The sequence below is a fragment of the Eleutherodactylus coqui genome, chromosome 7 (genome assembly GCF_035609145.1).
Source record: "Eleutherodactylus coqui strain aEleCoq1 chromosome 7, aEleCoq1.hap1, whole genome shotgun sequence".
Taxonomy (NCBI): domain Eukaryota; kingdom Metazoa; phylum Chordata; class Amphibia; order Anura; family Eleutherodactylidae; genus Eleutherodactylus; species Eleutherodactylus coqui.
In genome coordinates this window covers 196,668,948-196,686,554 of record NC_089843.1, presented here as the reverse complement: position 1 = coordinate 196,686,554, position 17,607 = coordinate 196,668,948, and the positions used below count along the sequence as shown (strand labels likewise).

The following is a 17,607-nucleotide window of genomic DNA, read 5'->3' as shown; positions in this document are numbered from 1 at the left end:
TGAAGATAACTCGGGTTGAGAGAGGTATCATCACCCCTTTAGGAGAGCACCTTGTAGGTGAGTGAGGTGGCCTATAAGACCATTCATGCTCCTCTGGGTAATATACACTACCGTTCAAAAGTTTGGGGTCACATTGAAATGTCCTTATTTTTGAAGGAAAAGCACTGTACTTTTCAATGAAGATAACTTTAAACTAGTCCTAACTTTAAACAAATGCACTCTATACATTGCTAATGTGGTAAATGACTATTCTAGCTGCAAATGTCTGGTTTTTTGTGCAATATCTACAAAGGTGTATAGAGGCCCATTTCCAGCAACTATCACTCCAGTGTTCTAATGGTACAATGTGTTTGCTCATTGGCTCAGAAGGCTAATTGATGATTAGAAAACCCTTGTGCAAACATTTTCACACATCTGAAAACAGTCTAGCTCGTTACAGAAGCTACAAAACTGACCTTCCTGTGAGCAGATTGAGTTTCTGGAGCATCACATTTGTGGGGTCAATTAAACGCTCAAAATGGCCAGAAAAAGAGAACTGTCATCTGAAACTCGACAGTCTATTCTTGTTCTTAGAAATGAAGGCTATTCCATGCGAGAAATTGCTAAGAAATTGAAGATTTCCTACAACGGTGTGTACTACTCCCTTCAGAGGACAGCACAAACAGGCTCTAACCAGAGTAGAAAAAGAAGTGGGAGGCCGCGTTGCACAACTAAGCAAGAAGATAAGCACATTAGAGTCTCTAGTTTGAGAAACAGACGCCTCACAGGTACCCAACTGGCATCTTCATTAAATAGTACCCGCAAAACAGCAGTGTCAACATCTACAGTGAAGAGGCGGCTGCGGGATTTTGGGCTTCAGGGCAGAGTGGCAAAGAAAAAGCCATATCTGAGACTGGCCAATAAAAGAAAAAGATTAAGATGGGCAAAAGAACACAGACATTGGACAGAGGAAGACTGGAAAAAAGTGTTGTGGACGGATGAATCCAAGTTTGAGGTGTTTGGATCACAAAGAAGAACGTTTGTGAGACGCAGAACAAATGAAAAGATGCTGGAAGAATGCCTGACGCCATCTGTTAAGCATGGTGGAGGTAATGTGATGGTCTGGGGTTGCTTTGGTGCTGGTAAGGTGGGAGATTTGTACAGGGTAAAAGGGATTCTGAATAAGGAAGGCTATCACTCCATTTTGCAACGCCATGCCATACCCAGTGGACAGCGCTTGATTGGAACCAATTTCATCCTACAACAGGACAATGACCCTAAACACACCTCCAAATTGTGCAAGAACTATTTACAGCAGAAGCAGGCAGCTGGTATTCTATCGGTAATGGAGTGGCCAGCGCAGTCACCAGATCTGAACCCCAGTGAGCTGTTGTGGGAGCAGCTTGACCGTATGGTACGCCAGAAGTGCCCATCCAACCAATCCAACTTGTGGGAGATGCTTCTAGAAGCGTGGGGTGCAATTTCTCAAGCTTACCTCAACAAATTAACAGCTAGAATGTCAAAGTTGTGCAATGCTGTAATTGCTGCAAAAGGAGGATTCTTTGACGAAAGCAAAGTTTGATGTAAAAACAATGTTATTTCAAATACAAATCATTATTTCTAACCTTGTCAATGTCTTGACTCTATTTTCTATTCATTTCACAACGCATGGTGGTGAATAAGTGTGACTTTTCATGGAAAACACAAAATTGTTTGGGTGACCCCAAACTTTTGAACGGTAGTGTATGCAAATAACGAAGATGGAAAAATACCTCCGCAGCGCCAGCTATTGGATGGCAGCATTTCTGCAGATCAATGTCTGACCCTTTATACAAGTCTAGGCAACAATGATTGGGGATTGAAACCAAGCCAGAATCCATACACAGACAACTGTTTCGGGGGTTTTGCCCCTCATCAGTGTACAGTAAGATTCTGGCTTGGCTAGTGAGAGGTCTATAACTTGGGTTTATAGGGGTATTATCACTCCTTAGGGAGAGCACCTGGAAGGTGAGTGAGGAGACTTATAAGACCATTCATGCTCCTCTGAGTAATATATGGAAATAGGGAACATGGAACAATAACTCAGCAGCGCCAAGTATTGAAGATAACTCACTACCCCAGTCTCCCTCACGTTACATTCAAAAGAGGTCCAGGAGCTTCAGAGGTTCAAGTACATAAAGTTCTTTTGCAGAGTTCACTGGTGTTTTACATTGTCCCTCTGCCTGGTTGTGTCATGGAGAAAACAATTGAATTTCTTGCATAGGCCAATAAAATAATGCCTATTTTTGACTCATAACTCCACAGAAATTTTTAGTTCACTGGGGAAGAAAGCCAAATGTTTATCCCATTGTCTCCTGCATATTGCAAAATTAGCAACTATTGAGTATAATGAAACCCATGTTTCGGCTTCTTAAATCCACATGAGTGTGACATGGGCATATTGGGTGATTTACAGTTGCATGGTTAAAAATATTCCTATAGTTGAGTGTATGAAGGAAAAATCTGCTAAGCAAATGATATGGTGAATATAATAGCAGACCTGCTACAGCCACAATATTGGACCAGGGAAATGAGTGTGGCTAGCACCAATCCAAGCACACATTTTAGGTCTCTACGATGCTGGGAGGTTTACTAAGAGATCAACTGCAGTGTGTGGCCGAAAGGTATTGATGTGTTCACTGAAGAAAGTTTGGGCCCATGGATGAATGCTTTTGAATGTAACACCCATTTAGGGACCTGCATCCAAAAAGGGTCCCATTTTTAATTTGCAGTTCTGTACTCCCTCTTCCCTGCATAATTAGTTTTGTCTTCTGTTTCCATTCAGCAATCTGCCGAAATTCATGCGGAGATGGATTTTGTTCACGGCCAAACATGTGTACATGCTCCAATGGACAACTTTCTCCAACTTGCGGCGCTGGTGCAGGTGAGTGAAGTAAGAATATACTGATGTGCTGTATGTGTTCATATACAATTACATGTTTCATGCTCAGTCATCTCATAGATAAAAATGTCTACTCTGCTCCAGTGCAAATGTTCTATAAGTCCTCCAGTAATGAGAAGCTTGCTCTACATAGTCCATTAATATCGGAGTTGGCTAAATTAATTTTAAGAGTATATAATACATAAAATTGGGAAGCACTAAATAGCTGTTTGATTTTCTTCTATTCTCCTTGTTTGTTTAGTATAAACCAAATTTTGAGAGTTTTTACTAATGGGGTGGCCTGTTTCAGAACAAATATTGAGCCTGTAGACTTGTTTAGAACAATCTTTGTCAATGTTGTTCAGCAATGAACATTTGGTTTGGGGAGCAGGAAAGGGGAACCCCAATGGTCTAATGGCTCTGTCCTAATGGATGGAACTGAACAGTGCCAAACGGACCCCATTGACTATAATGAGGTCCGTTCACTTTCCACTCAGCTGCCCGGATCTGCAACAGAACCACCGACTGAAGGTTCCAACACAGATGTAAAACCAGCCTAAGTCCAAACAAAAGCATGCAGTATAGAGTAAGTTGTAGATTAAGAAATCTTAGAGGGCTTTATAGGGCAGGATCCCTGTTCAATATTCATCAGGAGCAATCGCAGCAAAGGGGTGCTGATATTCGGGTTGATCAATGTGTAATTAATTGTAGAAAGTCATTATCATGTGTTGCGAAATATGTTTATATCCTTCTAAAATGATTGGTGCGAATATTTCCATAAACAGTGTTGCAATGGTAGATGTCCTTTAACATTGCCATTGCTTCTGATATACACGGAGTTTAGATGAAATGTTTTAGATGAAGACTGGGGGCACACTAACCGTAACTGTATCCTCACTTACCTATAACAAACATATACTTACAACTTCTTGCTGAAAACGTGGGTTGGCCACAGCTTTATTAACATATTTAAAACATATTTTAATCTTCAGTTTAACTTAATTTAACTTAATATTAACTATCTTCTGTCTAACACCTTCCCATGCCGTAAACGGCTGAAACATAAAACCGTAACGGCCACAGGACGTTCGTAAGCCCCTGATCTTCCTTGGGCTTGAAAACCTTTCCTCTACGCCGTAGCCCGCATGGGAAGCTCCCGGCCTACCTTCACCAGCTGTGACAACTTCCATAAACAGCCCTTTACTCCCACATCGAGTCCTTATTGCCCTCACCCTACCAGGGGCGGGTGGGCGGGCGTCTGCTCTTCTCTGTCCTTCTTCTTCACTGCCCCAGCCGTTTGTGCTCTTTCCCGCTCTCTGGCCGTCTCCTTCCTGTCTTAGCTCCACCCCCTCTACCTAAGCTCGCTCCTTAACCCCTTCCTTCGCTGCCCCCAGTCCCACGCCTCATCGTTAAGCACTTTGCGGCATACAAGGAATGCAGACATTGTATTGACACGAGTTGTTTTTACTTTTGTGGTTCTGAAGTGTTTATAATTAATGATGTAATAATAACCCAATACCTCACTGATTAGTAGGGTTGCTCAAGTGGGTAAAACACCTAATTTAAGAGATTTGGTGAAAATCATTGGAACCATTATGCATGCTGAACCCCAATCAGCACGCAGGGCATCTTGATGTCCTCCATGCTGCATATGAGCAGCACTTTCATTGGATGTCTGCATCACATGACCTAGCCATATATAATAGGAACTAGTTATTAATATTATTTATAGTACCAGTGTTTCTAGGGGCCAGCATATGGCCCCTAGAATTTGGAAGTGATTTTTGACTGCGTATGTACTTGTAATTGCGTTTGTACAGCGTTTATTCCACATCCATAGAGAACCACAGGACATAATGCGCGGTAAAATTGAACATGCTGCGTTCTTTTTTACGCACGTATTTTATGCACTGAAAAAACCCAAGTGTGACTGTAACAGCGAAACTCAATGTATTTGAATTGCCACGATGTACCACGTATTATGCACACATACATTGCGAAGTTAAATGCATTTCAAATACATTCATGTAATCACAGGCGTCTGAAACCGCCCTTTGCATAAAAATATGCAGGTCTGGAAGCAGCCTTAGGACTTCTTCATTTGAGTGTATGCGCAACTAAGCTCGCCCTACGGATTACATGAACCAGGGTTTGTTTTTTTTTCGGAATATTCAAATTCTGCACTAGTGTACATGAGTTTAAAAAAAACGGAAGATAAGTCCTGCCCGATCATTCTCACACGTAGTGATAACAGGTGAGAATGCCGCTAATGAAAACGAAACCATTAAAATAAATTATTTCGTTTTGTCCCGTTATGTGGCCCTGATAATCCTAAAAGGACTAAAACATGCCCATGTGAAGAAGCCCCGTTTTTTGGGGGTCTATGGCATTTTTTGCAAATCTTATGCTTTGGGTATGACATTTTTTCTGCCGCTTTTCCATTGACGTCTCTATAGGAAAGAGCGGCGAAAGAAAAATGCATGTGTGGGTAAAGAATGCCACAAGAAGCACCAGTATAAAAAAAAAATCAGTCAAAAAATACATGTGATTTTACTGTCATTTTTGTCACCCAAAAAATGCCAGAAAACAGACAATATTTGAAGGTACAAGAGCCTTACAGTAGCTTCACACCCAACGTTTTTCATAAAAACCCGATATTTTTAGTTGCCTTTTTTGCTGGTATATTTTGCCACAGTTTTTTGCAGCAAAAAAACGCTGCGAGCTGTAAGTCAATAGTGTGATATGAAGTGCACTACAAACAGTGGTATTTTTGTGATGGTTTGTCTCTATTTTGTCGGGTGTCTTTCCTTCAGTAGGTTTGGTATTTTTGCATAGACTCTCTGTAGAGAAAAAAGGCAGAAAAAAAAAATGCAAAAAGCGTGCAAATAGAAAAAAAGGCACCCAAAAAGCACCTGTAGAAAAAGCATGTACATGTAGAGTTGAGCGAACGTACTCTGCTGAGCTTGATGCTTGTTCGAGTATTAGAGTACTCGATGGTGCTCGTTACTCGAACGATCATCAAGCCGTGTTTGAACCTGCCCCAGTTTTTGGTTCCTCCCCGCTGTGACGTGCCTGTTTTGGCCCCTCCCCGCCGCGACGCAGCGCGCGTCATTGGCAAATTTTTTGTCAGGCAGGGGAGAGAGAGAGAGAGAGACGGACGGACGAACCTAGGGGGAAAAAAAAGCTCGGCACCCCACATACAAAAATGTCTCCCATTGTAGTCAATGGGGTTCGTTACTCGAGTAAAGCTCTTGAATTTTACGAAAAGCTCGACTCGAATAACGCGGGCCCGAGCATTTGGGTGCTCGCTCATCTATATGTACTGGTTAAAAAATTGTTGCATTTTTTTGGCATGCCTTTTTTAGGATCCAAACACACCACCAAAAAATGAAGGAAGTCTGAAGGAGACTGAAGGGCTTCTATTGAATCATTTCAATGTGAAACCTGTTTTTATTGGGTTTTCCCTTAATTCCACCTTTCAACTCCAGGCAAATCTGGATTGCCGTGTGTAGCCAATGTGAAACAGGAAACTGCAGCACTTTACACACTGTTTAAAAAATGATTATTATAAACAGATGACAGATTTCAGTAAAATAATCAAATAATTCAGCCATTTTCGTAAATACCATTACCGTGTTCTGCAAGAAGTTTATTTTCAGATATTTTCTTCCCTTGAGAACAAACTGCTTTTTTTTCACAGTATCTCAAGGCTTTAAATTGAATTTTGTTTATTGAAACCCGATTTTAGTCTCGGAGCCTCAGCCCAATCTCCAGGCTGCACTAATTAAATGAATGTTTCTTTTGGCATTGGGCAATAGAAGCCTCCAGGAAACAGAAAGCGTGCCTTTAGGCAGAATTCAGAGAAAACGCTCCCCCATGTACTATCAGGAATGTTAGAAAGCAAAGCAGGAGGGATTTAGCTAATTTGTATTTCTTGGATATTGGTAGAAATCACTAACTTCTTGGTCTGGAAGAACTTACTCAACACAAAGGCTAAATAGTCCTTTATCTTGAAATGTGCTTTTTAATCCAAGATATCTATTTAGAGCCGTACTTGTATAAAACTAGGGAGGTCTTGACTAGACGGGACTTAATGGAAACCCTTTCTGTGCTGTATTTTATAGTAAAAGTTATTCTGGAGCTTCTTGTCACATTGTAACATGCAGCTGACGTCTTCCACAAGTAAGGGCTTGTTGACATTAGCATCGTAGATTCTGTTCGGAACCTTCATTGACGATTACCATTAAAATTCAGGATGAAATAGCGCTACATGCAAGGTTATGGCAGGGTTAAGGCAGCAGTATGCAGTCCTAAGCTTTCGCTTATGACCTGAAGGTTGCGAGTTCAATTCCTGCTTGGTTCAGGTAGCCGGCCCAAGGTTGACTCAGCAGCCTTCCGTCCTTCTGAAGTTGGTAAAACGAGTACCCAGTTTGCTGGGGGGTAATAAATAAATTACCTGAAAGCCCTGTGAAATAAGTTGACGCTATACAAATAGCAAAATAACAAGTCCCTTTCCTCCCCCCCCCCCCCCCCCCCCATTTGGCTCTATCATAGTTGTATAAACCTTGGAGATATTTTCAAATGGTTCCATCATAAATTGCATAAAATGGTTCTATTGAATATAATGGTATTTTACCAATTATTACGCCTGTGCTTTGTAGTATATGGTCTCGATTTAAAAGGGGGATAATAGTGGTTTTATAAACTGTACCTCCATCACACAAGAAAAAAATGAACAGCTGCAAAATGCATGTGGATTTCCTTATTGGAAAACCACATGCAACTTCCACATTTCACACTAGAGAATACAGTAATGTAATGATCTAAGACCAGGTGAAGACTGCACACTAAAGCAAAGTCCAAGGAGGCAATCGCATTAAATATCTGACTACAATAGTTAAAGCAATTTAGATTAAAAACCACCACAAAATTGTGGTTTGTGAATATGGCCTAGATCCATTTTTCTCTTTCCATGATCCTATATACCCAAGGTACGTCTATTTGAGACTTTTATCCCTTATAATATGCCTGTTGTAGCAAATCATGCCAACTAATCTTGATAAATGACATACAAAAAATAATATCCATGACTCAAGAGTGAAAAACATTGGGCGGTAATCAAGCCGACCACGGCATGTAACAGTATCGGTAGGTGTGTTAGAACGTTTTGCCATGTACAGTACATAGTAACTCAGTATTTATGGGAGAACATAGCAACCTGGTGTTGGGTCGCTAACACTGTTTAGAGAATGAAAAGAACCCCGAGGTACAATCGTAGAAATAGTCTTTTATCTGCATATGAAATAAATTAGCCATGAAGGAATAGAAATCATCTGATGTTAGTTTTCAGAACTGCAATAATCTAAAAACAATTACCCAGCTGCCGGTGTTTGGAATGAGATCCGCAGTCGGCAAGAGGAGGTTTGTAATATAATAATAGTGAAGCCAAAGAGATGCTCTTGGCTGACAACGGGCTCGCCACCCCCTCCAATATACAGATGGGAGATTTGTTTTGTTAGGCAGCAATAAACACTGTATATTGTAATTGCCTATATAATGACAATCTATAATACTTCAAGTTTATGGATGATTTCTATCCAATGGAGTTGGACATTGACTTATTAAAACTACCTATATGCCACCACATATTTGTACAGTCTCCATCTGATGGCCCAACAGTAGAATAAATGTCAGATTCATGCATAAAGTTCACTAACCAAACTGGATGTGATGCAACAAGTTTGCTCCTCGGGCTCCTGTTTTGGAATCTTGCAGTCTTAGCTGCACCATTTGTGGCAACATTGAGCATCCACTGTTATTTTTCCAGCCATATTGCTCTAGAATTTAGGCAGATCCTTATCAAGCCTACATGTTTCAGAAGTGCTGATGCACCCATTTCCATAGTCAAGCAGTTATTTTACTCATGTATAAAGTAAAGCTCCTGGGTTCGGTGCAAAATCTGTAACAAGCCTCCATGTCTGGTAGTTGCCATTTATAAAACGAGTGTCATCCTATGCAGCAGATGGGCCATCTGAAGTTACTAAGATTTTATACAACTGGCACTACTGCACAATCTCTGCAGCTTTTCCCACTATTTTACCTAGGAAGTTGAAGCAACCCTCCACTCCCAGACAAAGATGGCCTTCAATGGAAGTGTTCAAACGGAGCTGGACAGACATCTGTCTGGGATGATTTAGTGACTCCTGCACTGAGCAGGAAGTTGTCCCTGGATGTCCCTTCCACCTCTATCATTCTATGATTTAGTGATCTGGCATTGAGCAGGGAGTTGGATCCGTTGACCCTTTGGGTCCCTTCAACTCTACCATTCTATGATTTAGTGATCCTTCATTTAGAAGGGGGTTGGATCTAATGACCCTGTAGGTCCCTTCCAACTCTACCATTCTATGATTTAGTGATCCTTCATTTAGAAGGGGGTTGGATCTAATGACCCTGTAGGTCACTTCCAACTCTACCATTTTATGATTTAGTGATCCTTCATTTAGAAGGGGGTTGGATCGAATAACCCTGGAGGTCCCTTCCAACTCTTCCATTCTATAATTTAGTGATCCTGCATTGAGCAGAGGGTTGGATCCAATGACTATGGAGGTCCCTTCCAATTCTACGATTCTGTGATTTAGTGATCTTGCATTAAGCAGGGGGCTGGATCCGATGGCCTTGGAGGTCCCTTCTAACTCTACTATGATTCTATGCACCACTTCTTTGTCTACCTGATAGCCTACCAATGCATTATTACTGATGCATAGTGTGCAAGACACTGCATGCTGTTGATTGACCAGGGCAGCTCACATGAGCAGTGCTGGCAAATCAAACAGCACGTAGTATCTTAGACTACCAATGCACCACCAGTGCTCAGTGTGCATCAGATCATCAGAGAAGCGCTGCAGCCATCTTGGTTTGTCTGTGATTAGGGGGTCGCTTTAAGTCTTCAATAATGTATTATTTGATATACTGCCTACCAGTTATGACCCACCCGGGCCCAAAACTACAATCATAAGGATCATTTTTATTTATTTTTTTTCGCCGAGAGCAGAAACAAGTGCCAAAAGAGAAAACCTCCCTATAAGAAATGCAGAAGCGACAAAGACTCTACAACACTGGTGTGAACTGAGCATTACTTTGACTATACGAACACTATGACAGTGAACATGTCACATGAAATATGAAGTGCCAAATCCTATTACTGTCCGGCTCTGTATACACAATAAAACAATCCCCTGTGCCAGAACTTGTTAAAGCGTGCAGAGAAAGGAAAGCCCCCCAAAAGGCTCCAGTACAGTACATGCAATTGTTCATTTTTTTAATTACACGGGCAAATATAATGCAGCGTTTGTGCCTTTGTCTGCTGCACAGCTGGGATCCCAGAAGTATGCCCAGGATATTCTACATCTGCAATACTTCATCTGAAAACTCGAGACTTCGCCTAAGCAGAAAAAAGTTTGGAAACTGTCTGAATACATCAGAGACTAAAGTTAGATAATGTCACATACAATGCAGCCCTATCACTGAGTACAGGGTGGGAATACTTATGGCAATGCCAAATGTTAGTTTTTCATTTTTTTTATTTACAAAGACTTCTACCATTCTGCTGTCACTTTGTCATTATGGGGTATTGAGTGCCGAATGACGGGGAAACTTTTTTTTTTTAATTCCCACAAGGCCACAACATAACATAATGTAAAAATGTAAAAGGGTGTGAAGACTTTCCGAATGCATTGTACATTAGTTGGTGTATAGCAAACATAAAACCTAGATATGGAGGCAGTGTAGGAAGTATAAAGTTAGGCCAGACTCACACGAGCGCAAGCGTATTTGTGCGCACAACTGCAGTTTTTACTGTATCTTTTGGACGCGCAATTCATGCGCATTTGTACATGCAGAATAACCCGCAGACATCTTACCGTACTCTGAAATAGCTCATTAGTTGTATGTTGTATTTCACTGTGCAAATATGCAGAAAATAGAACATGCTGCGTATTTTTTTGCACGACGGAATTGCGCAGGCAAAATACGTGCTTGTAAATAGAAGCATAGATGGTGAAGTTAAAGAGTAACTGCACTTTTTACAAACTTTTCTCATGTTAGAGCGACATGTGAAAGGTTTTGTTCAGTGGGGTGCTGAGACCCCCACCGATCGCTGGAGCAAGGCAGTTGCAGCACTCACCTGAGCGCTGTAGCCCTTTGGCTCTCTTCATTGCTTGCTAGCTCCTTTCAGCAGCTGAAGACAAATGTGTAGAGGTTTATAGACATCTTCTATAGATCTGTGTGAGTACATCATCAGCTGCCACAAGGCCACAACATAGCAAAATGTAAAAAAAAAGTGGAAGGGTCTGAAGACTTTCCAAATGCATCGTATGAGACAACATGCTTCAGTACTCTAAGACATTGTCACACAAATGGAGATTGTATTGTTTGGTTGCTGCACATTGTTAAGGAATTTTCTTATAATGAAAGGTCCAAAAGTAAGTTATTAGAGCCTTTTTCTTTGGCCAGACGAGCTTAGTGTGGCGCAGGCGCAGAGTGTTAAGGCAGCACAAAGGCAGTCCATAGCTCTCATGCACAACCTAAAGGTTGCAGGTTCAATCCTCGCTTGGTTCAGGTAGCTGGCTCAAGGTTGACTCAGCCTTCCATCCTTGCAAGGTCGGTAAAATGAGGACCCAGCTTGCTGGGGGGTAACAGATGACTGGGGAAGGCAATGGCAAACCACCCTGCAAAAACAGTCACGTTGTGACATCACCCAAGGAGTCATGACTCGATGCTTGCACCAGGGGACTTTGCCTTTACCTTTGGCCAGGGTTGAGAATGGGTACAAAAAGCATATATCCTCGGGAAAACCTGTAATAGGAAGACAATCAGCTGATTTGAATAGATGCTCTACGAGGTTATATTCTCCGGTGGTGCCCCAGCAGGCAATAGAAAACTTTCCCCACAGATTACAGTGGATCACTTTGGGTCCTTACAGAGGATTCTTTTGTGATCAAGTTTTTGTTATAGAAGCTTTATAAGAAGTAGGAATAGCTCAAAGCGGACAACCCCTTAAACTAAACACCTACAGATAGACGATAGCGGATGTGTATTTTCTTTGGTTATATCTTTAGTAAGCAATGAACAGTAAATTATTGGGATTTTCCAGAGAGAATACTATGATGACCTATCCCCAGTTGATCGGCTGGGGTCTGTCGTACGGCCAGCGCCACAAATACACAGAGGTCAAAGTGAAAGCAGTGGAAGTCTCCACTCCGTCCTCTATGTAGTGGCCGGTGCTTGTAACTGCAGTCACAGCTCTCATGGAGCTGAACAAACAAACTCTTATTCGCTCATTCAAATCGGCAGGTCTAAACGGACCCTGAGGGCAGCTTTACATGAGCGGACGCAGAAATACGCTCTTCTCAGCGTAACATGTTAACGCAGCAAATGAGGGTAATTTGTATGCATATCGGCGCATAGTACTGTACTTTTTTGCCCAGTTGACTATGGTTTTAAATATAGTTATAAAACGGACCCTTTTTTGTGGCTGTTAACCCTTTCCAATCCACTGTCTGATGTCTAAAGACATTACAATTTAAGGCTGTACAGCTCCGATGTTGGAAGACATTCGTCAGGGTTCTCTTACTGAATATTGCCAGCCTCTCTGCTGTCGGAGCCTATCCAACGTGTCACCTCACACAGTACTGGCTTTAGCTAGCAGATAGCGCCGTTGTATAACGGTAGAAAAAGGGTAAGCCCCCCTAGGAAAACCAGGATACAAATTGGATTGGGAAGGGTTAATGGCTATTGATGCTAAATACAGACTGCAGCAGTTCATTGGACATTTGTTAAACTTTTGTTAATCCATCATTTTTTTTCTTTCTTTTCAGCAAAATTGGCAACTATTGCCAGGTTTTGCTTGTAAGATGTGATGCCCACATAGAAAACTGACTTTAAAAAAAAAAAGTGACTAATCAAGATTTACAGACCGACCGTCCAACCAGATTAAAGGGGTTGTCCCGCGCCGAAACGGGTTTTTTTTTAAACCCCCCCCCCCCGTTCGGCGCGAGACAACCCCGCTGCAGGGGTTAAAAAAAACAACCCGCACAGCGCTTACCTGAATCCCGGCGGTCCGGCGTCTTCATACTCACCTGCTGAAGATGGCCGCCGGGATCCTCTGTCTCCATGGACCGCAGGGCTTCTGTGCGGTCCATTGCCGATTCCAGCCTCCTGATTGGCTGGAATCGGCACGTGACGGGGCGGAGCTACACGGAGCTACACGGAGCCCCATTCAGAAAAGAAGAAGACCCGGACTGCGCAAGCGCGGCTAATTTGGCCATCGGAGGGCGAAAATTAGTCGGCACCATGGAGACGAGGACGCCAGCAACGGAGCAGGTAAGTATAAAACTTTTTATAACTTCTGTATGGCTCATAATTAATGCACAATGTACATTACAAAGTGCATTATTATGGCCATGCAGAAGTGTATAGACCCACTTGCTGCCTCGGGACAACCCCTTTAATCAGTATGATTTCATTACGATTGTATTACACAGTTCATTAAATTAACCTTTACACTTTAATCTGATACATTGCTTGTGTTCTAAAATGTAGATTCGATGCATTACATAATGCTACATATTAGTCCATAAATACGACCATCAGTGTGATTGATTGGAACACTTTAAAAAGATTTCCTTCAGAAAGATCCAACTGGCTTCCATTCCACATTGCAGATGTACATTTCTGTTAATGTTCTTCTAATGACCCTGCCTTACTTATCTCTAGTAACTTTGGTTGCTTGCTACTATTGCATTTTGTGTGCTATTGGCATCAGATGGGTTAAAATGGTGTGATGGAGTAGTGGATTTATTCACAATGATTCAAGAAAATTTTGGCTCGGAATGTTTCCACCTACACCATCCAACTTTTTTTTAATATATATGTATTTTTTGGAACATATAAAAAGAAAGAGATTATTTTAGTCCTAGACAAAGTATTGAGCTGCAGCTGAACCAACAACCTGTCCTGAAACCCCAGGGAACTTTTTTTCTTTATCCTTACAAACCTTCTGTGCTTTTTTCCACTGACAATTGACCCTGGGAGTTCCTAGTTGTGGAATACTCTGCTTCTTCACATTTTGTCCTCATCCATCATAGTCCTAGGGTGCAGACACGATATTTTGGGAATTAACGTTGCTGGAGCTCAGTCTACCTACAATACTGATCTCTGGCAGTTTAGTATTAGCTGTACTTTTTCTACAGGTTTCTCTCTCAACAATAATTGGAATTATACATTATATAAGAGGCAGTGATCAATCACAACACAGAAAGCTATTAGTAGACTCATTCACCGTGGCCAATAAGTTTTACTTGTTCTGTGGGCTGTTTGGCAAAGAGAAATCTGTATTAACAATAACCAGGAAATGATCCTCATTTCCTCGCTCTGATGCGGTGGAGCAATGGAGAAACCTGCAGAAATGTCTACTAGTCAGAGGATCCCATTACAATCTATCTGTCTCACATCTATCTATGGGTCAGAAACAATATAATTTATCCTTAGGGAGAGCACCTAGATGGTGAGTGAGGAGATTCAAAAGGCCATTCATACTCCTCTGGGTAATATGCAAATAAGAGAGATGGAACAATACCTCTGCAGCGCCACCTATTGGAAGGCAGTATTCTTTCAAGTCAATGTTAGACTCTTTATACAAGCCTTGTAACAATGACCGGGAATTGAAAGCAAAGCCAGAATCCATGCACAGACGGCTGTTTCAACATGTTTGTCCCTCATCAGTGTGCAGCAGGATTCTGGCTTTGGAGAGAGAGGGGCCTGTGATGTGGGTCAGAAACGCTATCTTTCTCCTTCGGAAGAGCACCTAGACAGTGAGTGAGTGAGGAGACTTAAAAGTCTATTCATGTTCCTCTGGGTAATATGCAAATAAGGTAGATGGAACAATACCTCCACAGTGCCACCTATTGGCTCTATCTATCTATCTATCTATCTCATATCTATCCATCTATCTATCTCATATCTATCTATCTATCTATCTTGAACATTGGACAGACATTTTTCTTAACATAACCATTAACTAAACTTCATATCAATGAAATCATAACACTAAGGACCCTCCATATTGAGTCTTTTGTATAAAAAAAAAACTAGCACAGGTAAGAATTTGATTTCCGCAGCCTGGGAGCATCTACACCCAACTTTAATCCAAACTAGCTTAAATACCATACAGACAAATAAGTCAAATTGTGCTGGAAAAGGCTGAGGCGGGTTTTATGAAACAACCTGAATTCACAAACTTATAATTTGCGTCAACTAATGACAACTGCCATTAAACACAAATTCAGCTAAGGAAGAGGTTGCCTTCATGTCCCACCCAAGCTTATAAACCCAGGTTGGCATGCGCTCGGGCACCTCATCTTATTTAAACTTACTCTTAAAGGGGGTGTCCCCAAACTCACCAAAGGCTAGCTAGAAGAACCGCTTCACTCCAGCTAAGCCCCCCCCCCCATACACATGCAACATTTAAGTGCCTCCTGTATCTTTTCTGTAAATCCTGTATGCTTTCCTGTAAATCCGTGATAAAGATGTCTAACCCAATCTCTTGTAAATGAACCCCATCCGGGTGATAAAGTTTCTTGGCTTTCCCTTCTAAGGACCTATGCCTCATTACCACACATCCCAGGCTATGAACAAAGGAAGCCATCTCCTTATTTATCTTTCTACAAGTCTTGGCCCGTGCTGCCGTATTCCTGGCATGCTGCCAGACAAACCTCAGAATCATCTTAGACCACACAAGTCGGACTCCCGGCATTAGCCCCAGGATCCTGACTATATCACTCCTCATTCTCTTTAATAGGTCTTTGTGCGGGAACCTACCCAAATCATTTCCACCCAAGTGTATCACCAATACTTTCTGTGTCCCCAATAGTTCCACTAATAAAATAAACTTCTCCCATAAGTTATCCCGCAGTAACTCTCAATAACCAAGCCACTGGATGACTATGTGAGCCAAGTTGTTCTCCTTCATGCCGTACTCCAGCACGCCTTTGGGCCCAGAATATATGAGTGGCCCGTAATCCAAACCATATTTGCTGCTTTCTCTGTGGAATAGAGGACATTGTTAGCATACAAATCCAAACCCCCAACATTATAATTTTTACAATTGACAGATTGCCACACCCTAGTTGGGCAGACATAACTTATAAACATTATATTGCCATTCCTAATGCTTTGATATGGTCCCCCCAACAAACTCCATTGTGCTGCTTCTGTTACTAGAACAATCCTAAATGAATGGTTCCAAATTTTATTTTAGCAGCTTCCATTCTCTTCAAACCTTTTCTCATAATTGTTAGAAACAGAAGCCTTGTTAAAGGAGCTCCATTTATATGAATTAATCAACACCCTTTGAAATGACTGGGTATTCTTCATTAACTTTAACTGGGCACAGTTGTCTGTGTTGTATTGCCCTCAGTACTATGTCCTTGCCCTCCCCTCATTGATCCATTTTAGAATGCATTAACCAAATGTGGACCAGCTTATTACCAACCACCATATCCTTTGTTAACCCACTCACATGACTGGTACTCTTACTCACCAGTTCAGCTGGAGCTTGACGAACTCTAAAAGATTTTAGATAAAATTCCACCACTGTTAATTTTTTGGCCACACCCAAGGGCATTGATCCATCAACTATCTGCTTAGAAACAAATTGCTCTACCAATCATTCTACCTTCTCAGGACCTTCAATATTATAACTTATAACATGGTTATAGTGTAGCAAATCGTTCCCAAACTTTTTCATAGTACATCTGTGTATTGGGTGCCTTATCATACTGTCCAAAGTCACATGCCCCTGGCGCAACCTTCAAAAATCTTAACAAATGTTGACAGTATAGAGTGTCAGCTGCTATGTTCAACTTCCTGGGTAGATGGTTTACTCTAAACTGTAAGTTTAATTTTAAACAGGCTAGCACCAAGTTTCTCAAAAGCGCCAGTACAGAAGGGTAAAGGGAATGTGAGCGCAAATTGTTAATAGCTTTTCTACTCCCTGATTATCCAACAAAAAATTACCCGCTTGTTACGAAATTCACCTCCACCCCCTCTTCCCCCCATGCATGAACTGTCACCACCATCGGAAATAGTTCTAGACATGTCAGATTACAAAGCAGAGGAGGTCGTCCTATCTACCTAGCTATTTCCTTTGGCAGCATTGTGAACTTAAAATGGCCCCATAAACCATATTTCAACTGCATCTGTTTGAAGTCTGAATTACACTAAATCCACCGATGGTTGCTGAAACATCACTACCCCATTAGCATCTTCCAGGAAGCACATCCATGTTCTCAAGTCCGTCCTTAATTCCCTGGTAATGCTAATACAATGTCTGAGGTTAACCACGCCCAATGCAGCCAAATCTAACCATCTATTAAAGACCAGCCTTATGGAGATAACTGACCAGACAAATAGAGGTTATCGAGCAATGTTTATAATTCCCTAAATGACAACTTTATCCACCAGCTATGCGTCACTCCCGCCACTAAGTCCAGTTCCACACCCAGACAAAGATGTGTTATCAGCCTTACTATCTTCTCCCCAGCTATAGGAATTCCACATCAGACTCCGGCAGACCCTTTCTGACTTCTCAAGTACTCCTGCTAGTCGTCTAACAATCTTAACATATCCCTTTGCAAATTCCACCTACCCTC

The 17,607-nt window shown here is 41.6% G+C and overlaps 1 protein-coding gene across 1 annotated transcript in view; it reads left to right on the top strand.

Moving 5' to 3' along the window:
* LOC136573072 (fibrillin-2-like) overlaps positions 1 to 17,607 on the top strand; it is a 192,601-nt gene that overhangs the window by 59,377 nt on the left and 115,617 nt on the right. Inside the window, exon 4 of the mRNA XM_066574226.1 lies at positions 2,804 to 2,902. Coding sequence (XP_066430323.1) covers positions 2,804 to 2,902 — 99 coding nt within the window. The remainder of the gene's footprint in view (positions 1 to 2,803; positions 2,903 to 17,607) is intronic.